At 41.6% G+C, this 26,385-nt stretch overlaps 1 protein-coding gene across 1 annotated transcript in view; it reads left to right on the plus strand.

The window, feature by feature from the left end:
* The window catches only part of slc22a23 (solute carrier family 22 member 23), a 63,867-nt gene that overhangs the window by 29,405 nt on the left and 8,077 nt on the right, over positions 1-26,385 (plus strand). The window contains exons 6-7 of the mRNA XM_074667470.1: positions 22,680-22,866; positions 23,188-23,315. Of these exons, the coding sequence (XP_074523571.1) occupies positions 22,680-22,866; positions 23,188-23,315 (315 nt within the window). The remainder of the gene's footprint in view (positions 1-22,679; positions 22,867-23,187; positions 23,316-26,385) is intronic.

Genomic DNA, 26,385 nt, shown 5'->3' on the forward strand with positions numbered 1-26,385 from the left:
TTAGGTACCTAAAAGCATCCTTGTGACTTTGGGGGAGTAGGTGATTTTCCATGCTAGACTTGAACACAGCATTGTAAGGTCATATATTGAAAAAAATATTATGTTAAATTGAAAAAAAAAAAATTTATTGTTTAACAAATTTATATTTTTTACCACCTAAACAAACAAAAGTTTTGAAAATTGGTACCATTTAGTACCGATACCAGTTGCCAGGTACTGGGTATTGGTACCATATTGTTTCAAATATGCAAGGTTCCCATCCTGATGGTGGGACTTTGAGGTGAAATTTTGGCTGCTACACATAAAAATGCTAGCCTGTTGTTGAAGTCTTACCGCCCTCTACTGGTCTAGCAGTGTATTGTAACTACATTTATTCTTTCTCCACACATCGCTGCCCTGATTTTGGAAAGTCTACCCAGGTCTTTGGCCTTTTGCTGGAAATGCAGACAAATAATAGGCCACAGGAACTGGGGATGCACCAAATCAATTTTCTGGTTTTGATACTGATACCCATACCTCGGCTTTGGGTTTTAACCAATATCGATTCCTACCTGATCGCAGTGTTAAATCAAATCAAGAAGCCAAGACTGCCAGTAAAAGAAAGGTGTAGAGCAAGTTGCCTGGATTAGCATCATGGATTAGCCCCTTCCCACAGATACCGATCCAACTTTGAGCAGCACCAATACACCGATAGTTGATACCAGGATTAGCATCGGTGCATCTCCAACAGGAACCATATACCAGGAGCTTTTAGTTCCTCAAACAGAGGATGATCTTTCTGACTGTTTCATCATGAATTCTGCATCCAAAGTTTACACCTACAGCAGAGAGCTGGCTACGACTGAGTCAGGAGGCTTTAAACCAGGAAAAAACCCTCAACCGCTGAAGGGGGCGAGTGTTTGAGGACGTTATGACGAGTGTGTTGCTCACACTGCTGTGCCGCTAAAGCTTTAGGGATCTGTTAGTGTGCAGATTAAAAGGTTGGTGTTTATGTGTTAATCTCCTGAGTGTTTGGATCACTTATGGGAAGAGCTTCTGCAGACGTCTGCGCCACGTGCTGCATGGAAAGCAGCGCTCGTGTTCCTCTGTGTGTAGAGAAAGTTAAGCGGGTTTGTTTGTCTTCCTTCTCATGTGAAAGAGTTCCTCCATGTCTCGACTGTAGGTCTTTAAAACAGCCTGAAGCTAAGGTGTTTTTAATAACACTTAACTCTCAGACTGACCGGCGTTTTTCCCATGCACCCTCGCCCTCACCTACATTCCTGTCTGTCCCCTCCACCCTCCCTTTTCTGCGTTAGTCATAACATGAAGCGTGAAGCGAGGCCAGACTTGGAGCTGGGCTGGTGGGGCCAGTTTTTGTCCCTCTCAGCAGGGGTCCAGATAAATCTCAGCTTCTAAAAACAAACAAACAAAATGGACGCCTCTGAGGCGTCTGCCGCGAGGCTGCGAGGGAAGGATTTAATCTGTGATTTATGCCAGGGCAACACGGCGCAGATAGAGCTGTGATTTGTGGCTATTTAAACCATCGGAGGTTGTAAATGTGAGAGTGGGAGTGGATTTATAAGCTTCCTATATCCTGGCTGTGGAATAAAGACGACTGTGTTAACAGAAGAATGGATGGATTCATGAGGAGATACTGGGATTAAGCAGCGCAAAAATGGGTCAATGCAAAGAATAAAACCAGTTCAACATCTGCTTGGACGCCTCTGAATGAATCATAAAATATTCAGTGCTTAAATTTTTTGAGTCTATTTGATCTGATTCATAGTTTTCTCCTCAGGGCTAAAATTAGCATTTTGGTCCAACAACGCCACGAGGATCCAGAAGTTTCTGTACTTGTTGTTTTTAAACCCAGTGATAGATCAACACATTCAGCCCGGTTAATACCTCTATGTGTTTTTATGATAATCTGTGTTTTCTGCAGGGAAACTGTCTCCAGACTTCATCTCCCTGATTTGCATTTTACAGCTTATGTAAATTCACCCGACGTCACTCATTAGTAGAAATGTGTGAGTCGAGGCTTTTTTGTTTTAATCCCAATAAAGGCCCAAAGAGGAAGAACACAATAGAAAGATATGCAGAAACTATGGCTGTGAAACTATCATATTAAATCTATAAACTACATTATTTTATATAAGCTTTATATTTATATAAGGTTTTAAGTCTGTCTGAAAAATACTCAGCAATTCGTATAAGTTTCCTGATTTGGAAATCAAATGAAAACATACTTTTTGATCTTTTTTTACATTTATTATTAAGCTAAATGCTGCCCACTAAGTAAAGTTATGTCTCAAAAGTTGCATCCATGCATCTTGGCTTAAGTTTGCGTCATACGTCTCCATTAAATTGAACTTCATAGCCTTAATCATAGATCTATGTTGCCCTCTTCCAACACAGAAGCTAACATGCATAGCCTGACAGCTAAAGCACAATAGGGGCATCTCTGATCCAGCTCCATCCTGGACTTGGATCAGAAAGGTTTCTACTCAAGTCAATGTGTTAAAGGATAAGTTTGGTTTATACACTTTTTACATTGTTTATAGAATGAAGTAGAACAAAATACTCACCCAGAAGGTTTTCCTGATCCAAGCAGTGTTTCGGGAGATATTTAGATCCAAAATCGTGCAGCGGACGTCCGTTTAATGGGATCCATCAGGGCATAGACAGCGCCGCTCCTAAAACTGCATTAATCGTCCAAAAACTCGTGTTTTTCAACAATATTCCATCATGGTCCGCTCCGAAATAGTCCTCTGCTGCAGTCTGTGTCACTACAGACAGCGCTGTGCGGCTGTACTGACCTCTGAACTGACGAAGACTTTGTTTACATTTGCCCCTCAAAGAAAGGAGTCAGTGCTCCAGAGAGTACAGCACATGCGCAGAGGGGCAAACGTAAACAAAGTCTTTGTCAGTTCAGAGGTGTCTGGATATATAGGCGAGAGACTGGTCATTGGGGGTTTAAAAAACAAGTAGTAAAATCTTAAAATCACAGGTAACCAGTGGAGGGCAGCTAAAAGTACGGGTTAAAAGCCTGGCAGCAGCGTTTTGTATCAGTTAGTCAGTCAGTAGCCACGTTTACATGGACCCAAATATTCCTCTTGCATTCGGTTTATTTGCTCAAACGAAAAGAATTTAACCTTTGTATACAACTCATTCTGAAAGAAAAGTGCCAATCAGAACGGACATTTAATCGGTTTCTCAGGGGTGGAATATTCCTTTCCCCAAACTGATTGAGGTATCATGTATCCACTCAGACTCAAAGTTGTCAGGGTGCGTTCTTTCAGTGCATGCTCAGATATGACGTAAGACGCAACTAGAGACGTTCCTCAACTTTAAAAATGGCGGCGAGCCGTCAGCACTGGAGGAAAGTTTGTTTTTGGTCCAAACTTTGAAGAACTGAACATAATTTCAAGACTGGACAGACGACAAACTCGCAATATGGAGTATTGCAACACCGTGATAAACAAACTGTCGTCCTCCAGCTTTGATAAATCTCGTGATGTTTACGTTTTTCTGCGCATGCCCCATTGACTCTTCTGTTTGATTACAGCGGCGCATGTAGACCAGAGATTGGAATATTCCTTTTGTTTTCGCAAAAGTCATTCAGAAAGAATCCGTTCGGAAAGACCAAAAACTCCTCATGTAACCGTGGCTAATGAGCAGAGTTAGTCCAGGAGTCAACAGATTTGAGTTTTTACAGCCCAACATGAACCAGGAGAGGATCATCATCCTGGTCTGTGACTGAAAGTCACATCCAACTAGAGACACATCGGGTTTTGTCCTGGCGTGGCGTGCACCTTCTCCAAACTGTTACTAGGCATTTCAGACCTCAAGCCTTGTGATTGGTCATGACTGCATGACACGTTCACGTAAAATGAGCCACAAATTTGGCATTCGCATCTTTACATCCTCAGAAAATTACAGAGCTCCAAAAAAGATGAAGCAGGTGATCAGTGAAATAAATCAATCAACAAAAATAAAAAATAAAAAGTTTAAAAAGAGAAACTACAAAGAAGAGAAGAGGTAAACAGAATACAAATGCAAAAATAAAAGAAAGATGCAAAATATGATCCTGCATTTACATTCTTATAATACTACATATTTTTCATCATAGGAACCAGAAAGCAGGAAGATGCAAAAGAGAGGAAACAGCACGCCAACAAACCACCACTTAATTACTGACTTTAATTGCAGTGACAGTAACGCTGACAGCTCTTATACTTGGTCAAACATTTGTCCACAAACATCTCAAACAGACCTTTAACTACTAAACTCCTCAATATAGAACAACAGTTTGCACATATTACTATTATTTTGTCACTAAAAACTTTAAAATGTCATATTTTCTGATTTAAGACCCAGAATTATTCATCCAAACTGATATATATTATCAATTAATGGCAGAAGCTCCCACACAAAGAGGTTTTAAATTGAAAATAAAGAAGTGTCTTCTTCAAATAAATCTATACTGTTGATGCTATCAGGAATTTTTTTCCATTTCTCTTAAGATATTTCTTAATATATTTTTCACTGTTTAATCTGGAACATTCCTCCTCTCTGTCTCTGTAGTTTGCTCCTCCCCGTCACACAGAAACCCTCTCACCTCTCACACATTTCCTGTCATTACGGACTCTTTGCCAACAAAAATACCTGTGATGGGCGCCCATTTTTGTGTCTCACATGTCAGCGTGCTCAGTGTTTTGGCAGTGATGGGATAAGCAGCTCTGTGTGTGCGTGTGTTGTGTGTTTTCCCCGGTCGTGTGAGAGAACAGATTGTATGCCTGCACTTTGAAGTGCAACAAAAAGGTGTTGTTGTGAGTCTGTGTGAGTGTGAGTGTGTGTGAGTCTGTGTGAGTGTGTGTGAGGTGAGGATGAATACAGTAGGAGGAACAGGCGGCTCGCTGCCACACAACCACTCACTTTGAACTGAACTCACGTTATTACCTCAGATAATAGACTTCCCATTCACAGTAATGAAACACCAACACGAGGACGTGAAGCTCTCAGAGGCTGGAAACACGAGCCGTGCAGAAATGCAGCCCCACTTTGCACAGATTGGTCTCTGAATATGAAACTTTCATCACCGTACCTGCTTTCCTCTTTGTTGTTTGCCAAAAGACGTGCAGCAGACACCCTGCAGGGCCGAGGGAGCGCAGCCTGTTGGTGTTTTGGCAGAGACACACACTCCTGCCTTTTGTTGCCTCTGTAGAGGATTCACAGCGGATCCGAAATGAAAATGTGAAAATGAGAAGAAGAGCCGACCTGCAGGTTTAATTTGAGGGTTCTTCATATCCATGAAGTGGGGAAATTGGACGTGCGCCTCTTTTCAATGCAGTCCTCCAATATTACAAACAGCGTCGCAGGAAATAAATCCTGAAGGGACAGAGAGGAAACAAATTCAACAAAATAAGGATTTTTGTTTCTATGTTTTCATGCACAGGTTAAAATACCTCTGGGAAAACAGTTTGGAAATGGCATAATTCAAGGAAACATTATTGATAAACATGATCTGATAACTGAGATATTTTACTGACATATTCTGCATCCAAAAAGTATGTGGATTGAATTGTTTTTGCATTCAAACTGCAAAAACATAAAAAGTTCCAGCTGTTTTTGAAAAAGCAAAGCAACAAAAGAAAAAAACAATGGGAAAAAACATTTTACAACACCCCCCAAAATATTTTAATTGCATGCAAAACTAGTTTACATAACACTTCAATCGCCTTACCATCTCATTTGGTTAAAAAATAGATAAATATTTTACTGTCCATACATTTTTTGTGACCCTTAAAGTAGTTTTTCATGTTTTGTGAAGTGTTTTGCTGTCATTAAGTGTTTGCAAAGATGACCTTCAGGGCCACCATACATCTGCTGTTTGTTCCCTGAGACGTGTCTGATTGTCAAAAAACTTTATAATTTTGAGAAGTTTCCTTTTTTATTGTTTCTTCCAAAAAAAAAAAGTTGTTCTCTTTACTTGAAATATTGCTGGAGTTTTGACCCTTTGAAAGTTCTTTTTTTTTTATCTCCACACACCTTTAAAGTGGGTGAAGTTGTGTCAGAATCCTCTACTTTTTTTCGTTGTTTCCTGAAAGGTTAAAGCTTCTAGTAAAGTCCAGCTTCTGTAGACAACTTGTGATGAAACTGCAACTTTCTTTAAAGGGCCTGTGAGGAGTTTCAAAGTACCTGATCGTAATCCACACTTTAAAATGAGATTATCAGCACCAATATAGGCAATTTCAAAATGCTACTTCTTACCCTTCTGATCAGGTCATCCAGGACCGGATTGATTTACAGCACGTCTAAGTTGCTATGACAACACCACGCCGACTGATGAAGTTTAGTAGTGAGAAGAGAGAAACAATTTCTGTGATTAATTTTGTAGTGATGGTGGATACTGGAGCCTAACTATCAGACAGAAAAAGGACAGAAGAGCAGAAGAAAGAGAAACAGGAGAGAAATAGAGCACGAGCTAAAGGCTAAAGGAGCTAAACTGTTTGTGCTAATGTTGATTCCAACCCATAGTCAGCAGTTATTCTGCAGTGGTCTGTTCAAACTTGAGAGTCTATCAATAAAATGAAGAGTTAGGTTACGTTAGCTCTGACTGGTAGATTCACTAAGGTTACACATTACAGACGTGTCTTAAGTCACATTTCCACCAAGCAGTCCGGGTTGGTTGAGTACGGTTTGGCACGGTTTGGTACAGTTAAGCCTAATTTTGTTTTGAGTTTCCACGGCAAACTGTGCCCTCTCGTGGTGGGGGGCGTGTAACTCGGATTCCGAAAGCCGCAGCTGCTAAACAATAGCGTGACGCCGTAGCAGTGTGACACAGTTTACTCCGCAGTAAACAAAGAGCATAGATGGAAGACATGCAGCATTTCATCCTCTCTGTGATTGGCATGTAGCTCTTTGATACAAAGAACAATCAAGCTTTGTTTTAGAGAAGTCTGTGTGCTGCCAGGAGAAATGCAGCCGCTGTCGGGGTAAGTGACGATTCTTTTGACCAATCAACGGTCTGCAGTGTTGTAGCTCCATCTCCCGAGAGCTGATCGGTTCAGTTTAGCACCCATACGGAAGGGTCCCAAAAAGTGGGACGGCTCGTCTTGGTTATTTGGGGATCTGTCCCTGGATAAGTCAGTGGAAACGCCACAAAATGCGCGCCGTACTGAGACAAACCGAACGAACTGACGGTTAGCTTATTATCACATTAGCCTACAGAAATGTCGTAGCAACTGGCTGCTAGTAGTGCTACTTGTAGCTTACATATGGTACAAACTTACAACATTTGCTTGTTGTCACATTTCAAACAACAGCGCTACGTAACTGTACTGATAAATACCTTACCTTGTTGTGTTGTATCCAGTAAAATATTGACTAGAACACAGAAAGTTTGTTCCAAAACAAACACACATGTCTAAATCCGTATTTTTGCTTACTGAGAGATCAAACTTGTTGTTTAAAGCACCTCTTTCAATGTTTCAGACACTAGAAACCTATGTTCAGATTTCAAACCAACCACCTGTGCTCTAATGAAACGGATCAGTACCCATCCCATTAAGCCCTGTTAGCTACGCTCTGCTGATAAGTTACATAATGCACCACACGGCCCCTGGTGTCCCCCACGACCTGAGCGTAAAGACAGATGGGGACAGATGGGCAGCGAGAGCCAGAACATCTCTGGGGTTATTAAGTCGACACTTCCTCTCGCTGGTGTTTCATCACGTTAGGCTCGCGACACCTCGGGAGGCTCTACAGTTAGCTGCTGCGACAGGAACCAGCCACCTTCATGCTAACGTACACAGGAAAAGACAAAAACAGGACAGAGGAGTGAGAAGGGATTGGTTTCTTAATTCCCTGCTTGTTTTAGTGTTTCAGTGTCCTGCTGTGCTCTAAAACCAGACACCAGCGACTAAAACAGATGTTTACACATGAAACATCAGGATCATTGCTGCTTTCAGCTCTAATGTGCAGAAAACTCCAGTAATCCAAAGATTGTCATAAAGCTGTGATGTGCCGTGATGTTTGAACACAGCAGAGGCATCATTACTGCAGAGTCTGCTCCTGCAGCAGGGAGCAGATCAGATAGACCAGCACAAAATATGCATGTATCATGCATATATAATGTATTATGTATGATTGCACGCAGTATTTATGTATGTGTGCGATGGCTGCTCTGTGGTTTTCGTGCTTCTCCTCCTCCCCGCCCTCTCCTCCTCTGTCACTTTAAATGCACTGCTGAATCTCTGTTTCTAAATCCAGAAGCTCTCTGGCCTTTTCCATTTTCCCCCTATCCTTCCCTCGACTCTCCTCTGCCCCATTCACCCCCTCCTCCTCCTCCTCCTCCTCCTCCTCCTCTCTGTCTTTCTCACACTACAGTTTCATTACTCCCCTCACTTTCTCCTTTTCTTGAGGCTCATTTAAAAATCTCCCATCATTTTGTTATCGCTCTGCAGCACGCAGCGCATAATAAACTCTGCAGGAGATGTCAGCAGAGGCTTTGCTTTGCTTTGCTAATTTAAATGTCTTGATATGTGTGTGTGTTTGTGTGTGTTGTGTACATATTTGGTTGTTACAGCTCTTCTGCGCGGGCTTATTAGTTGGTAATGTAGCACCTACCTCAGGGCCGTCCTCTGGGAGCTGTAAGGAAACAGCTTCTCTGTCTTTCCCTCTTCTTCCTCGCTGTTCTCTGCAATCTAGGAAAGTATACACGCAGTAATGTCCTCTCCATCATCTACAAATGGTTTCGAAAATGTTATCATGTCAAAGTAATTGTCGTGAGCTCATAAATGCACTGAAAGATGAACCTTTAGAGTCCTCCTCAGCTTAGATTCACTGCAGTCAAAGTTAATGAATTCCAATGACAGCTCAAAGTCGCAGCCAGAAAAGAAACATCAGAAGTCGACTGAAACTTCTTAAACCTCTGCTGCAGCATGATCCACTCCTCCGCTATTGATCCGTAAGCTCAATACTTACCCAACAACAACAACTTCCACAACAAATTACTATACTCAGACTTTGTGGGAAGAGAAATTACATATTTGGTCTGAAAATAGACATGTCAGTGGATATCCAGTTTACAACAGCTGTTCAAACACAGAAGAAGACCCCAAGCTGATGTGTCATAATCTCCTCATCAGATGAATATTTAATGATGATCTAAAGCAGTTTGAGAAGGATGCATCCCGCTGAAAGTCATCAGGCTCCTTCTGGAGATTAAAGCTCCCATATTCTGCTCCTTTCCTGTAGTTTAATCTGGATCATTGATGTCTTCATGGAATGGTAGTAACATGTTTTGGTCCAAAAAGCCAATAAATCAAGCACAGCAGCATTGTTTCCAGGCTCTCATAGCCCCTCTGTTCAGAACGCTCTGATTTAGTGGGCGTGGCCTTCATATGTAAATGAGCCACCACTGATACCACCCCGCTCTTCCACGTCACTGAGAGCACCACCACGAGCTCCGAGTGCACAATGTTTAGAAAACAGCGAAGCTCGTTTACCATAACATTACAGGCTGAAACAACAAGCTAACCGCAGCTAAAGTTAGCATCCTGAAGCTAACACAGAGACAGGGGGGACACTGAGGAAAAGCTCTTCCATCTGCTCCACAGCACACAGCATTTAAAATACTCACATTTCCAGGGTCCCAGGTTTGTTGGAGGATGGTTGGTAATGCGCCTGGATTCAGGACCAGTCTATTGGCTAGCCCTCTGTTGTACTGTCCAAAGTTGGAAAAGCAGTCGGCCGTGAAGTGACTAGCACACACATGCACAGTTTTACTGAGTGTAGCTGGAACATTTCCTTGATAAATGAACTCTAGACACTTAGTCTGTCTTCTTCTGAGATGGGAAGCTTGTGCATGGAAATATGTGGCTGTTTACAGCCAAAAACAGAGCAGTGATGGCAGTGATGGCAGCGGGGAGGGGGTTTGGGGGTATCTGCTCCGGTGGACCCATCAGGTCAGACTTGCTTCTTATTGGTCAAAAAAGGGAATCGCTGACGTCTGCAAATCTCCAAATTCCGAACAGCTCGTTTTAGTTCAGGATTTTACATTCACAAGCTCTACTAAGTACAGGTTCTGTCATTAATTATCACATTTTGTGGGCTGGGAGGAAAGACAAAGACCCACAAATTTCACTAAAAGATTTAATAAAGTGATTTTTGCATAATATGGGACCTTTAACTAACAAGCCTTTATACTGACAACTTTCATCTGGCCCGTCCTTCTCATATCGCAAATTTATCATCTCAGAACTAAATTTAGACTCTAGTTTTTCTTCGCAAAATGCACATAGTTCCAGGGTTAAGTTCCTGTGGTTGAAAAATAACTTTTTTTCCAATATCTGTTCAAGATCTAATTATAATTTCACAGATATGTCTTGATGGAAATTGACTCCTACTTACCTTGGTGTCCTTACTCAAGACTTGGCCGCCAATAACTGGACTTCAAACGTTGACCGACAATCAAGTCTGGGCTGATCCTGTTATAATGAAAAGTAGAGGTCGACTGATGTGGGTTTTTTGGGGGCCGATGCCGATGCTTTCCAAATTTGGGCAGCCGATGCCGATATGCAAAGCCGATTTTTCTAATCTGATATTCAGGCCGATTGTTAAATAAATATATATTTATCACATTTTTGTGAAACGCAGCAATTTCTGAGCAACTAAAAGAAATCTATTACAACAAGTCGTGTCCAGTCCTCTGAACATTTATTCAGCTTTTAAAACAATGAAATATTTTGTCTGAGTAAACACACAATGTAACAAGCAGTAGTAAACATTCACACTCTTCTTAAAATGTCAAAAAAGAAATTTAAACTTATTAATATAATTTGAACAAAAGTATGTAATGTATCTAAGTGGTTCCACAAGTTTGAGGTGCTCATCTTTTTTGTGCCTGATCAAAAATTGCATCATTTTATACAACGGATCAAAAATCGGCTTTTTAAAAGAAAATACGTCCGACGGCCGATAGAGACAAATGTCCAAATATCGGCCCAATATATCGGCCGGCCGATAAATCGGTCTACCTCTAATGAAAAGTCATGATGTCAGAGTTTTGCAAGGATCTCGTTGATGGACTTCGGTGTTTAGTTACAAGGACTTCTGAGACTTCTGCAGAGACAAATTTGACTCAAAGTTTCCACAAAAAGTCAAACTCTGCTAAAGTTCCTGGGTAGAAAAGTGTATCTGATCTGTAAAGTGACCCTATGAAAGACTGGGAGCTGTAGAGATGAAACATTCAAGTCTCCAGTTTTGACATTCAGGGACAGAAGAGATGCAGGCATCACTCTGTCACAACTCAGAAACCCTTCAGACTGTGAATGTTCTCTCAGTTTCTCCTGAATTCATGCCACTCTGCTTGTATTTCCCTTCAAGGAGACTTGAGACTCGTTCATGCAGATATTTGACTTGATTCTGACAGACTCCAGAGCGGTTCGGAGTTGGAACAAACACCAGCGGGGGGAGCACATAACGCTGCAGGAGTTATTTTAAAAGTTTATACTGAACTTTTTGTATTTCGTTTTCTGGTAAATTGTGTCAACACTTGGATCCGTCGTGCGTGGCGTGAATCCCAGCTGACTGCAGCTTGTGTGGATTTTTCAGAGACGCTTTTTGAGGCCTTCAGGGAGCCGGTCGTTGATACTCCAAAGAAAGATGTTCAGAGAGGGAAGTGTGTATGAAGCCTTAGGGGTGAAGCTGCAGTTATCCTACACCAAGGAGACAAGGTTAATATTGTTACCTTTTCCTTTCTGTCTCTGCTCCACGGAGACATGGTGATAAAGAAATGTGTGTGTGTGTATGTGTGTGTGTTTATGAGCTAAGGGGATGACTCCTGCTGACTCAGCTGGGGGAAAAGTACTGCCCTGTCATGCTGTGCCCTTGTCAAGCACTGTATCTCTTTTCCTCCTCTGCTCTTCGATGAAGTCATCCACCTGGAGGCGTCCAAACCTCAGAGGTGCTCAGTTTACAGTACGAAACAGGGAGCGGCAGATAATCCTCACGTTTCAGACACTACTACTACTTTTTGACCATTTATAGTCAAAGAAAATCCTCTCGAGACGACCATCAGAACCCATAAGTCTCTTTATTTAACCAAAATGTCCCACTGAGATTCAAAACTCTCTCTTATAAGAGAAACCTGGTCAAGTTGAAGCCGTACAGAATCACAAACACACAAGGAAATCTTAAAAACCAACATTGCACCATCTATTCACAGATTTTCATCAGTTTATCCAAGCTACAGTCTAGTTACTGTCTCATGATCCCAGAAACTCCCAGGTCAGACGGGGTATATAATCCCACCATCAAGCTGTGGGTCTACGTCAAGGTCGGGAACACCTCAAAAAAGAGGCATCCATATCAACTGCTCGAAACCACCTCAACTGGCTCCTTTCAGAAACCGTTTTTGTGACACGGTTTTAGGATGAAACGTTAAAGTATTGTTGCGTTTCAGCTTCTCGATTAAAGCTGGTCCACATTACAGGATTCTCCAAAATTTCACACATTCAGAGAGCACACACTTTATGAAAACAAAAGACAGATCGCGTCTGACGTAGTAAAACGTGACCACGGTGTAAACAAACATGACGGACGTACGGAAAAAAGCAAAGATGTTTGTTTTCGAACTGTTTAAAAAAACACAAAAGAAAAGGGGATTGTGGAAAAGGTTGTGGAAACGGTGGGGATATAGGCTGTATGAATAAGTTGTTGGTAAGTAAAGTCATTTTAAATATAACAGATAGATTTCTTACTTCCTCTTCGGTCAGTCAGCTCGCGTCTTGATTGGCTTCGCTCCGGTATACGTGACTTTACACGCTGTACTGCCCTACAAAGGCAAAGAGCAGTAACTACACAGACAGTGAAACTGAGAAAAAATGCCTTTAAAGTTTTTGAGTCAGCCAGAAAAATCTGTTGTTGGTAGATCAGTGTAAATGTATACATTTGATGCCTTTTCCTAAAGATAATTTTTATGTACAAGAACTGTCCCTAAAATGTGACTCATGACCCCAAAAGTGCAGATACTGCTTTCTACCGTTGGAACACCTGGAGCAACTCTATAGCTTCTACAAAGCCAAAGTGCAGTATCCACCATGCAAATATGTTAATATTTTAACCCTGTCTTCTAGTCTTATATTGACTTCAAGGAAGCAGGTTGGCTGAAATCATGAAGGAATGTCTGTCTGACTGACTGTGATTTACATATGTTAGCGTCTTTGAAGCTAAGCAGAAGCTAATTGTTTACAAAGTTACGGCCCTGCTCATAGTTTGGCTTGCCCTCTTTCTTACCGATCTCAGGATATTTGCGTTTCAACGCAAGCTCAACCATCCGCTTCCCCCGAGATTGTGCCATGAGAGATGGTTGATCTTTATATTGTCCTCAAATTATTTTAATAACAAATTACCTAGTCAGAAGTGGCATAAATGAATAAACCGGAAAAAAAATTGCAGCATGGCAAGTGAAGTTACAGCACTCTGGCTTTGTAATGCAGTGCTGTAGCTTCCTTGTCATACAAAGACAGAGCGCAGTATGTGAAGTTACTGCTCTCTGGCTTTGTTTTTGTCTGAATTTTATCGTTGCTGCAATTTTTACATCCATTTATTTCTGAAACGGTATATAGTTGAATCAGGAAAGTTTGTCAGAAGATAAAGGGAACATCACAGAGTACATTTTACATCTTAACTCAATTTTGACCAAATATGTAGTTAATTCTCTTTGCCTTTGTAGGGCAGTGTACCTGCTCAGCTCCTCTCAGAGCGCCCCAAACACGACAGGATTTTTAGTCCCAAATATTAAACATGTTCATCATCTATGATCTCTGAATCGGAAACCTTCAGAGCAGCTCCGACCAGAGGAAATCACTCTTAACACCCCCCACACCACAGGAAAATCACACATGATGTCATCGGACGATCAGGCCTTTGCTGGCTTTGATCTTAAGAGAGAGATCAGGACAAAAATCAGCCCCATTATCCTGTAGAGTGTACCCGTCTTAACTCTGAAACAATATTTTGGTCGTTCTAAAACAGAAACTTTTGCGCTGCTGCCACCATTGCCGTGTTAACAGTGAGCGGAAGTTTTCAGTTGAAATGCTGACGTCACACTCCACTTTGGGAATTATGCCTTGTGGCAACTTAAACTGCCGTTCACGAACTGGACAACAACAACAACAACAGTAACAATGGCGGACTACCGTGTTGTGCTTGCGCTGCTGAATCTGCTGACTGTGGCCCTGTTTAAACGACAACGCTACATCTAAAAACGCTAAAACGCAGTGAAAACACAGTGAAAAAAAAATCTGCTTTTACATAGAAACTGAAAACGCTGTAGTAAGCATGCCAGGCCGGTAGGTGGCGCTATAACTGTCTTGTCCAGAAGTAGCTTTTGGTAGATCTCCACTGAAGTAGAGTTGAGCCGATCATCTGGTGTATTGGGGGAATACTAAGAGCAAAAGTGGAGCAACAGATGCTCATTTTGTTAAAGACAGTCAGCAGATTCAGCAGATTGAGCAGCACAAGCTCAACACGGTAGTTAGCGACGATCGTAACGATGGAACTGTTGTATGCGCTCGTGTGACATCGACATTTCCACTGAAAACCCCGGCTTACTGTTTACACGGAAACGGTGTCAGCAGCATTTCAGAAAAATCCCACTCTGGAAGCCGTTTTCAAGAGTATGCATTTTAGGTCGACTGAAACGCCTTTTCCGTGTAAACACGAGGCTGAAACGCAAAGACACATTCAATATATTTCAGATTATTAGCCCATCTCTACTTTGGCAGAGGGCTGCCAAAAACTCTACTGTTAGGCCTGGCAGGCATTTTACAGCATTTTCTGTCCCTCAGCGTGTAGACGCAGAGTTTTTTCACTGCGTTTTTTGCATTTTCAGGTGAAACATTGTGTAAACAAGGCCTCAGGATGACAAAGGAATGACTTAACTCCAAGTTAAGTTAGTTGTCAAATCTGCAGTAATCTCTGAAATTGGAGGTTGTTGACCAGTTCCAATAATGAAACACCTAAAAATCTACTCATACCTGTTTATCCATTAGACTTAACAGTGCTTTGTTGTGGCGTAATAAGCAGGTGTTTGCATGCTTTCAGACTAAAGGAATACATAGAAAAACTCATTATATCTGGTAGGCTGCTGTTATCATGGCCACTAAGAGTGTGTTATCATGTTTATGCTGGAGAACGGAGCAGCTCGTCTTTGGCCTCTTCAGGGCCGGTACGTTCTGTCAGGACTGGATGGACAAAAAGCTTTTGTGACTTCTTTAAAGATTATCATTTTGTCTTTTTGACTCTGGTAGATGGGACAGCTCTAGAGATGGAGAGACAGGAAATGTTGGGGAAGTAGGGACTGACATGCACCAAACGTGCTAAGACTGTAAAACAATCCTACAGCCAGAGTAACCAGGACTCAAGCCTCAAGCGTGAGTCACCTGCTTCACGAATTGGGCTAAATTTAGACCCAAAGCTTCTGTAACTTTAACACATCAGTTCTGCCTCCAGTTTGAGACAGATTTCTCTGATATCGCGTCGTCAGGATTTGCTCTGAGGAGTGTCAGTCACTTTCCATCAGCCTCTCCATGAGGCGGTGAAATCGCTGTGAAAAGAGCTTCACTCACAACACTGAGTCATTAGTTTAACCTGTGAGTGTGAGACGATGAATATCAACAGTGACTGTAACAACATGCGCTGTTATGCTGCATGTGAATTAAAGCCTGTCGCCTCTTTCACTTCCTGCCACATCCTCATTTGGAGTTCGTAAAGCTGTCTATTTCTGACCTTGGGAAACAGCATCCATTACTCAAGTAGAAATATAAATAGTCGGGTTTAAAAAGACTTTCGTAGAAGTTGAAGTATCAACACTACTTTTTTTACTTAAGTAAAAGTGTAAAAGTAGTGGTTTTAAAACTACTTAAAGAATAAAAGCAAAAGTAGTCAAATTGATGTTATTTTACATAACTAATTTAAAGTAATAGTGGACAATTTTCTGAATAATTATGTTTTTCCCATTCAAGCCAATGTACTTAGTATTTGCTGTGTTACGTTCATACCTCTTATCCAACCACCATCAATTTCACTCTATCCCAATGGCGCAATTTATCTGGATAGGTTTTTTTGTGTGTGTGTTTGTGTTAACAGGTTGGAATGACAACAAGCTGAAATGAAACGAGATTAATGAGGCTATTTTTAAAATGCAGGGAGTAGAAAGTACAGATATTTGTCTGAAAATGTAAGGAGTAGAAGTAAAAAGTCAGTTTTCACTGTAAACCCCAAAGTTCAAATTTCTCCACTGGATGAAGCTATGAGAACTTAAAGTCTGTTAGTAAGTTCAGTTTACTCAAATTTCTGAGTTTTTAAGTGTTGAAAATTATGATTTATGAGTAGATTTAACTTTTGAAACTGTTTAAGGAAGCACAATTTTAAATCATTAGTTTGTGACTGTGTTTTGTAACAGTAAGTGAGGAGGGGACGCAGTCGGTCTGAGACCCTGTTGTACTTTCATGTAGCACAGTTTCTGTGCTCCACATGCCATGGACTATTAGGCCCCGTTTACACGGAGACTCCCGCAACGATTCTTCCTTTGCGTTTTCAAAAGCCACCTGCGTTTACATGAGGACGGCGTGAAAATGATCCGCGTTCATACGACTCCAGGAGGAGAAGTCTCCTCTTCTGTTCTTTCTTTTTCTGCCGTTTTGTTGTGTGAGACGGTCGACAATCCAACCATAACGCGCATTACCGCCAACTACTGGCTCAACTGGAAATGTGGCTGAGCGCGGAGCCTTCACCCGAAACTGCGAGTGCGCATGCGGTGACGTCAGCGTTTCACCCTGAGGCGCTCCACTCTGTGTTTACACGAAGCTGGATGGAGGAGCGGATTCAGATCTTTCCACTATGGGGAGCGTTTTCAAAAGTTTGCGTTTTCACTGAAAACGCAACGTGGTCTCGTCTAAACAGAAGGCCAAAACGCAACGAAATAGTTGCGGAATCGACCGTTTTAGGCGTCGTGTAAACGGGGCCTTAGTCTGTGCGTCATGGCATGGACCAGCTGTCTGTGCCCTTTGTGGCATCGATCAGCTGTCCATGCTCTATGTGGTGTGGACTGACTGTCTCAAAAATAAATATATCTTTTTACATTTACACGACAACAGGTTTAGGGTAAAATTTGAGTTTTGTTGCGTTTCAGTCTTGCGTTTACACGGAAACGTAGGTTCAGCCAACCTGAAACACATACTTTTGAGAACAGCCTCTAGAGTAGGATTTTTGAAATGTACCATGTACCATTTTTACGATTGTTCCAACTATCATGTTGTGCTTGTGCTGCTCAACTGCCGAATCTGTGACTGTCTTTTAACAAAATGTGCATCTGTTGCTCCACTTTTGAACTTATTATTCGCCAATACACCAGATGATCGGCTCAATTCTACTTTGTTGGAGATCTACCAAAGACAGTTATAGCGCCGACTACAGGCCTGGCATGCTTACCACAGCGTTTTCAGTCCCTCGGCGTTTCCGTGTACATGGATTTTTATCACGGCGTTTTAGCGTTTTCAGATGAAATGTTGTCATGTAAACAGGGCCTAGTCCAGTCAAACATTTCATTTATAACTATATTAACCATCAGGCACACACTGCAAAAGTCAGTAGGTACAAGACCCCGTGCCATGGAGCACAGACCACCAGTCAGTGCCATGGAGCACAGACAACCTGTGCCCCCTGAAGAATGATATTTCAATGTACAGCAGGGTCTCATATCTACTGCCTTCCCTCCTCACTCAGGGTTACTAAAGTTTTGAAATTAGAGCTGATTTTTGTTGTGACTGCGTTTGTAACCATGAGTGAGGAGGGAATGATGTGGATATGAGACCCAGCTGAACTCTAAAATGTTATTTAGTTCAGTTGTTCCAATCTGCTTCAATTTTTTTTATTACATTTACTTTATTCATAAGGCAAATTTAATGATATCACATCTTTCAGTTTTGAGTGAGGTCATCTTATTTTGTTTTGCATTAATAAACAATATTTTTTAACACTACTTAATATTTTTAATTTGTAACAAATAAGCATCAGGTTTATTTGATAAAAGACATTCAGAAGAATTGTTTTCCATAATAATCATAGCTACTTAAGATGTAGAGTTAAATTAACTTATTTTGTTACATAGTTTTTTTAAGGTAGGTCTTACGTTAAGCTCTAGTTACATTGGTTTGTTATTTTAAGGGTTAATAAACATATTAAAAACGATATCTCTGCTCTCTGAAACCTGAATCTGTTCCCTGTGCCGCCACCTGCAGCCTCCCCAAACATGACACTCTGACACAGACTCTAGCTCCCTCTGAACTCACGCTGTTAGTGAAACAATCGTCTCTCCGCTCTGCTCTCACGCCTCAGGCAAGGTTAGCAGGGGAGCGTCAGACAGCAGAGAGAGCGTGTAGCGGTGGCGGTGTCAGCCGTCTGTCATCAAAGATTACTTTGGTCATCAGATCAGCTGCGTTCTGTTGCCTCCTCTTTGTTTCTACGCTCCCTTTCTTCCATTATACTTTTTGTTTTCCCCTCGACTCTGCAACTGTCTGCTTTCAGCTGTGACGGCAGAAAGAAGGAGGAGGAGGAGGAAGGGGTAAAGAGGGTGGGTGGAGAAGGGGGATGGGGGCTTCACAAAGGTTGAGGGAGCCACTTCAGCCCTGATGAGCAAGAGGGGAGAGTGGGCAGGAGGAGGAGGTGGGGTGGTGCTCACAGGGGGGGCAGTGAGATAATCAGCACAAGGAGAACCATTCTCCCACTCAGCTGGAACAAAAGGTCCCTGCCAGTGTGTGTGTGTGTGTAAGAGTGTGTGTAGAGTGTGTGCTCCCAGTAGAGTCAGTGGGATCAGAAACCTCCCAGGAGAGCTGGGGAGTGGTTTTTGTTTTGTGAGGCAGAATTAGAGATGCATTACCATTGCCAAGGTACAGTTGATTCTCCAGACTGTACCACAGTGTGTGTGGGTGTGTGTGTTTAAGTGTGTGTGTGTGCTGACTGTATCTAATCCATACTTATTGACTGCTGCAGTAGAGGAGGCTTCAAAGACACAGGGTTGTGTTTTCAGGGAGCCAGCTGTAGAGGAAATGTACTAACCTCCTCTGATTGGTCGGTCTGCTCCAGGTGCTGCACAGGTAGAAACATAAAAACATGTGAATGGACTGTTTCAAAGGTTGCAGCTTTAAAAAAGAAAAACTTTTTTTTCTGGCAGATTTGGATCAAAGCATGAGGGTGGATCTCTTAGGGGAATTATTCCAGATTAAATGCACATTAAGGTTTTTTTTTTATTTTTAAGCTTTTAGCGCTTCCTTATCTCCTACTCAGATTTCACTCTGACACCTTTTTTCACATGAGGAGCATCAGAGGACACCAAACAAATCTGTCCCTCTCGTGCTCTGAAAATTTATTTATTTATTTAACCTTTATTTTACCAGGAATAACCCCATTGAGATGTAAGATCTCTTCAACAAGGAAGTCCTATACAACAAGTGGGCATGTGGTCATCAGATGATCCTTGATCCTGGTTTTAAAATAGTCCAAGCTAACCTAATTGTCCAGTTTTAGATGATCCTTGTAGCTCCAACCAAGATGAAGGAGCAAAATCACGTAAAACTCTTTGACCAAAGACAGACTGATGAAATGAAAGTAAAGAACAAGTCAACATCTTAGGTCTGATCCCTAAGGCCCTGTTTACACCACAACGTTTCATCTGAAAATGCTCAAACGCAGTGAAAAAAAAAAACTGGGTTCGCACAGAAACGCTGAGTTTTAATAACCTTTTTTTCTGGGATCAGAAAATAAAAAATAACACTATTAATGAAATATATAAGACTATTTATGAGATAAATAATAACTAAATAACTCTCCTCAGGTTTTTCACAGAACAAAGACCATGAAATATCAACTTTCTTGTAGACACCACTGTTTGCAGCTCTCTCTCATTAACTTCACTGTGAAAACCAGAAAGCAAGCAGGCTAAGAAACCAAACTAAATGAAACAACACCTACCAGCACAATACATTTCACTAACAGTATGGTTGTATAAAGGGATTATTTTTTTTAAAGGAGGGGTTTCAGATAGGGCACAAACTGCAGAAGGGTGGAATAGAAAGTTACGTCTATGCATTTGTAAGTCTCCATCACGGGGCCAGACTGAAAAAAAAAAAAATCATAATGCGCCTCTAGTATTGTCCAGGAGGCCGGGCAAATTGTGGAGGTGGGCTGTATCTGGTCCCCGGGCCATAGTTTGGGGACCACTGGACAACGGTACCGTTGTCCAGTGAGCAGCCCAGAGTCAAAAGTTCGACATCAAAACTCAAAAACAAACATGGCGACTGTTAAGGAGGTGTTGCTTATGTAGCTCTTGTTTAGAAGACAAAAACGGAGGTAGCAGGTGGTGGTCAATCACAATACATCACAAAAGTTCTGCTTTTGTTATTTCCTCTTTGTGTCTCACTAAAGCTTTATATCAGGTAGTAACAGCAACACTACCGTTGGACTGTTGTATGCGCTCCCGTGAAGTGGAGTGTGACGTCGGCGTTTCCACTGAAAACGCCCGCTTACTGCAATGTGTTGGCAGGGTTTCAGAAAAATTTCACTCTGGAAGCCGTTTTCAAAGGTTTTCATTTTAGGTTGGCTAAAACACTGTTTCCATGTAATAATGATAATAATAATAATAATAATAATAATAATAATAATAATAATAACTTTATTTATATAGCACCCTTTAAAAACACAAGTTTACAAAGTGCTTTAACATAAACACAAAAAATAAAAAATAAAAAAAAACAAGCACCAAAACAAAACACACAGTTCAAGAGGCACTTGTGGGGAAAGACATAATGTATGAGGGCAACAGGAAGCATAATCAGGGACCCAGACAATACAGGAACCATACAACGTAAAATGAGACCATGAGGACTGGGATAAAAGCTAAAACATAAACTCAGTGAGATAAAGGAGGAAAAGGCAATGGAAAGTGCAATAAAAGACAGTTAAAAACATCAAATATAAATATATAAAATTGAAAAATAAATATGAACAGAATAATGATAATAAAGCATAGATATGAGCAAACGATAAAACAATTAAAGGCCTAAAGGGTATAAATGAGGCTTTAACGCAACAAAACTTTTGCGTTTCACCCTAAAACTGTTGTCGTGGAAACGGCCACTCGTTCCAGAGGTCACTGCATAAATAAATACTGTGTTGCTCCACCTCCCGAGAGCGGTTGGTTCAGTCTGGCACCCATACGCAAGCGTCCCAAAAAAGTGGGACGGCTCGTCTCGGTTTTTAGGGATCCGTCCCGGGATGAGTCAGTGGAAACGCCGGCATTACTCTGTACAAGTTTGGTATAGTACTTATATTTTTACGTCATCATGAATGAAATAAAGACAAACGTACAAACAGAGGTGAGAACCTAACTCTGAGTAAACGTAGAAAATGCAACACACAGGTTGAATTTTGAAGGTCGGCACATTTTAAAGGCCAAATTAGGTTGAAACACAAAATAATTGTGATTAATGGACTAATCTAAAAAACAACCAAAAGATTGATCAGCAATAAAAAACAATCATCAGTTGCAGCCCTAGTATCTATACTTCTACTTGAGTAATAAATGTGAATACTTTGACTCCTCTACTGTGGCCTCCCTGTCATAAAAACAGATCTCTATTTTCTCTCTGTGGTGTTAGCACTGTTACTGTTCCTCAGCTTGTGTATAAACTCTCCTGACAGGCTGAGATTCACACAGACAGGCTGCAGAGAGCAGCAGACAGGCAGGTTGAGGATTACAGGTCACTGCAATTTCCTTTATCTGCCTCTGCTCCTGCGGGGAAGGTTTTAGGAGACGTTAACTGTGAAAGTGTCCGTCGGCTGCTGAGGGGAGCAGAGATGAAGGGATTTCCAGTAATACCTTGGTTTTGTCTTCCTCAGCCTTCCTGCCGTGTGTACAAACCAAATCACCCGTATCGCTCTCATCTCTCCGTCTCTTTCTCTTTCTGCTTTTAGTCTTCCCCTCGCCTCCTCCATCTGCTTTCTCTCCCTCTCTGCCTCCCATTTGCTCCTCTTTATTATCTCTCCTTCAGTGATACCACCACTGAATGGAGCGACTATTTGTGTCCTGTGAGGGGAAAAGTAATTTGTATTCTGCCCATCTCCTCTTCCTCCTCCTCCCTCCTCCTCTCCTCCACAATGAGAAGTGATGCCACATGAGGCCAGGTTCGCAAGTCCTCCTCCCTCCTCCTCCTGCTCCCTCCTCATCCCCCAACAATGGTCACCTTCAAAAAGACCTTGCCATATGGGCCAGGCCATCTGGACTGTACCATGTTACAGGCAGGAGGGGAGGGAGCAGGAGCCCAGAAACTCTCACCGAGCCGCTGAAGCGTCTCTAAAGCCTGGACGCACACTCATGACTTCATGAAGACGTCTGACGGTGTTAGACTCGTGTGGTCTCAGGGGGAGGATCAGGAATAGAGCTCTCAATAATTCAATACTGGCCCCAGCATTAAACAAACACAGGCCATTAGGAGAGCTGTTAAGTGTGTGATGCTAATCACATCCTCAGACGTGTCCGCTCACATCCAGCTGATTCATATTTCACCCGTCTCCTGGTGGAGTGAAGAATCCATTTTTCATGTGAGCTAAATCCTCCTCTCTGTGTCTTTATTTAGGGATCGAGCTTTGTTTGCCAGCCTGGCGCTTCTCCATGACCATGGTGGCCAGTTTTCTGATGGTGGGCGGGCAGCTTCTGATGCCAGGGGTGGCCGCTTTGTGCCGCAATTGGCCGGACCGGGATGACTGGCAGGTCCTGCAGATCGTCATAATCAGCCCCTTCGTTCTGATGCTTCCTTACGTCTGGTGAGTCCCTCCCTTTGAGGAATTCCACAGCGAGGAGCGGTGTGTGTGTGAGTGTGTGTGTGTGTGTGTGTGTGTGTGTGTGTGGCAGATTCTTCCCGCGCTGAGCCAGGCGATGGCTTGTACTGTACACACACTGCACCACACAGAGCCCAGCTTCAACTTACCAACAATACTGTCTTTCTTCTTTTGTTCGTCTTCCTCCCTCTTCTGTCTGTTTCTCTGCTTGCTTTGACAAATCTTTTCCAATCCTTCTTTGTCCTCTCTCCACACATCCTTCCCTTCTTCTCCTCTTTCTGTCACCCCCTCTGTCACTCTCTGCAGGATTTTTCCCGAGTCGTTGCGCTGGTTGCTGGCCACCCAGCACTACAGGAGGTCAAAAGCCATGATGCTGCGCATCGCCAAGAAGAACCAGGTTGAAATGACGACAGAGCCGAGTGGAGTCCTCTCAGGTGAAGATTCAGGACGGACATTTAAAAATTTAGAAATACACCTTCCTTTTGAGTCATTCTACAGTCTCATTTCTCCTTCAAACGATGTTACCACCACTGCTCACACACTTCCATATGTCCTTTACGTTGGCATTGCTGTTAACCAACACATCCACCAGGAGGAGCAGCCCAGAGTCAAAAGTTTATGATAACAACAAACTCAAACAAACATGGCGACTGTGGAGGAGGTATTGCTAATGTGTCTCTTGCGTAGAAGACAAATACAGAAGCAGCGTTGTAGCAGGCTGTGGTCGATGAGGCAGTTAAATACATTGCCAAAGTCCTGCTTTTGGTATTTCTTCTTCGTGTCGCACTGAAGTTTTGTATCAGGTAGTAACAGCAACACTGCCCCCCACGGTTTCCCAGTGGTACTGCTCTGTTTGGTCTGTAACCGTAAGCTTCATTGAAACATGCAGAAATACAGACGAAATGAACGCAGAGCACGGACAGAAGGCTCCATCCGTATCCGGACATAATGTTGAGCACGAACCCGTTCGCCACAGTCCAACAGGGATGCAAATCCCTGAAGTAAAGATAGAGTTTGAGTTCTTCCAATGCAGCCATAGGTTAGAGATAACAGACTTCCTGTCATGGCTTCTTTCTTCATCTGGCGTCATTCACCTCTTTCACGTTAAAATCCTGCAACAGTGCAGGGACAGAGCTCTGCCATCGCAACGTTTTTGAAGGTTGAACCCTGAAATAATGTGCGATTTAGGGTGTGGTCACACTGGCCATCCAAACCGTGCCAAAGCCCTCCTCTTTGAAGCGTGCCAAACCAGAGAGGTGAATTGCGCTCAAGCACGGCACGGTTTGCCAGTGTGACTGCGTCCTTCAACATCACATTTAAAGAGGCACTGCTTGTTAAAACGCTACACATCACCACCGCCACTTCAGATAAGACTGGATGTTAATTTCCTTCCTTGGGAATCACTTCCAAGGTCAACACCGTCTTACTTGGAAATAGAATAAATATCTATTGCAATGTTTCAGTGCTAGACCTACATCAGGCAAACAGTTTGATCAAAGTAGGAAACATTTTAAACTAGGGGTGAGTGTTGGCAAGAGCCTAACAATACAATATCAGGATATCACAATATTGTGATAAGTTGCGATATTCTACACAATTAACTGCTTGATTGAAACAACTTTTCGATTTCATTGTGTTTGAAATAAAGAAAGTCAGATGCAGTGTTTTATACATACGCTTAACTTAAAAACATAAAGTGCGTCAAGTTTGTTACGTAAACTACTGTGACATTAAACTACTGTTCCAAAGAAATTATCAGGTGAAAGACATGGTCAGTGGGTGAAACTGATAAATGTCACTTGGTGTAAGTAGTTTTACTCATAGTTAATCTAATATTGTGCAAAACATGACTATGGTTATTATTCTACCAGTCTACTACACTGTAAAAAATTAAACTTCAAATTAGGGATGCACAATATTATCGGCACAATATCGGTATCGGCAGATAAAAGCTTAAAAACACGTTTATCGGTATCGGCAGATGTGAAAATTCCTGCTGATAAGCACAGCCGCTAAGCTGCTATTCAGTTAGGATTAATATTATTTTCCATCTGAAAAATAAGCTCCTTAAATAAAATGTAGCACTTCATTTATTTGCACTGCAGAGCTCTGTGTCTGTCACCAGGTTGTTACAGTAGCTCTAAAATAAACAAATGCAACTTGGTTATGTTTAAAAATTCATTGTACATTCAAATTTCATGTGATCTAAAGAAATTATTTTTCTGTATTTCAATACTGAATGTCTTGAGTTTGAAAAAATAATACATTTCTTATTTATGGTAAAATCAAATGATTTTTGTCTTGTTTTATGTGTTTCTTAAACAATTAAGACCGTCACAATAAGAGTAACATATAAATTTCAGTACAGGATAGACTTAGCTTTCTTTACAGTGAAAAAACAAACAAACTTGTGATTATCGGTATCGGTATCGGCCAAAAGGGGTTTCAATATATCGGCATATCGGATATCGGCAAAAATCCAATATCGTGCATCCCTACTTCAAATGGTTTTAAACTAACTGACCCAAGAACAGAGAGAAAACATTGATGTTTATGGCATCAAAACCCACATCTTCAAGTTTAGGAATAAAATATTTTGAATACACTTTAAGATTGTATTTATAAAACAGTTTATGGGAAACATACAGTGGAGTGGCTCTTTGGCGCCATCTACTGCAGTGGAGGTGCAGAAGACGTATTGTACTTCAAACTCACCTAAAATAATTTTTTATTTTAACAAAAATATCAATATTAAGAATTGAAAAATCAATATTTCATCACAGGTCAATGTACTGCGATATATTGCTGTCACACCTCTATGTTAAATAAGAGGTGGTGGCCTCACACCTGCAGCCACTTTCTCATCATGACGTCAAAATTCAGTTGACCAAAACAGCTAATAAGGATAAAAAATAAACATAAGTTACCTGGCCTAAAACAGTAAATGTGACAAAAATAGAAACAGAAATACAATTTAAATCCCACAAATGCTTTGATTAAATAAATGAGATAAAAAATCAAAGAAAATAACTCAAATGAAGTAAAAACATCCAAAGTTATCAGACGTTCACATGCATCACTATAACCCACAACAAACATGACCTCGTGCCTCTCAAGGGTGTGACATGGGATGAGCATATGTTTCTGTTTTGTTGCTGCTGCTCCGTCCTGTCTGATGAAATGAACATGCAATGAATATTAAGACGTTGATTCGTGCTCAAAGAATCAAACATTTTGTTTCATATGTGGAAACATGCTGCAGCTTTTACTCTTTACATGATGAAATGCATCTGCAATCAGAGAAATCTGGAGTTTACATCCTACAGATCCTTCACGTGAAGGTCAGCAAACGCTGATTTCTGCATTCGGCTGTCGTTAATGATTATTATCAGAGTCTAAGCCGTCTCTTACTGTTAGGACTCAGAGAAATGAACACATTTCAGAAGCTGAATTAAGTGAGGCTTTGCAAGTTTATCATGACTTGAATGATCAGAGAGTAGTCTT

Source organism: Halichoeres trimaculatus, unplaced genomic scaffold, assembly GCF_033239565.1.
Source record: "Halichoeres trimaculatus isolate MK-OKI-2021-1 unplaced genomic scaffold, fHalTri1.1 fHalTri1_scaffold_4, whole genome shotgun sequence".
Classification (NCBI taxonomy): Eukaryota; Metazoa; Chordata; class Actinopteri; order Labriformes; family Labridae; genus Halichoeres; species Halichoeres trimaculatus.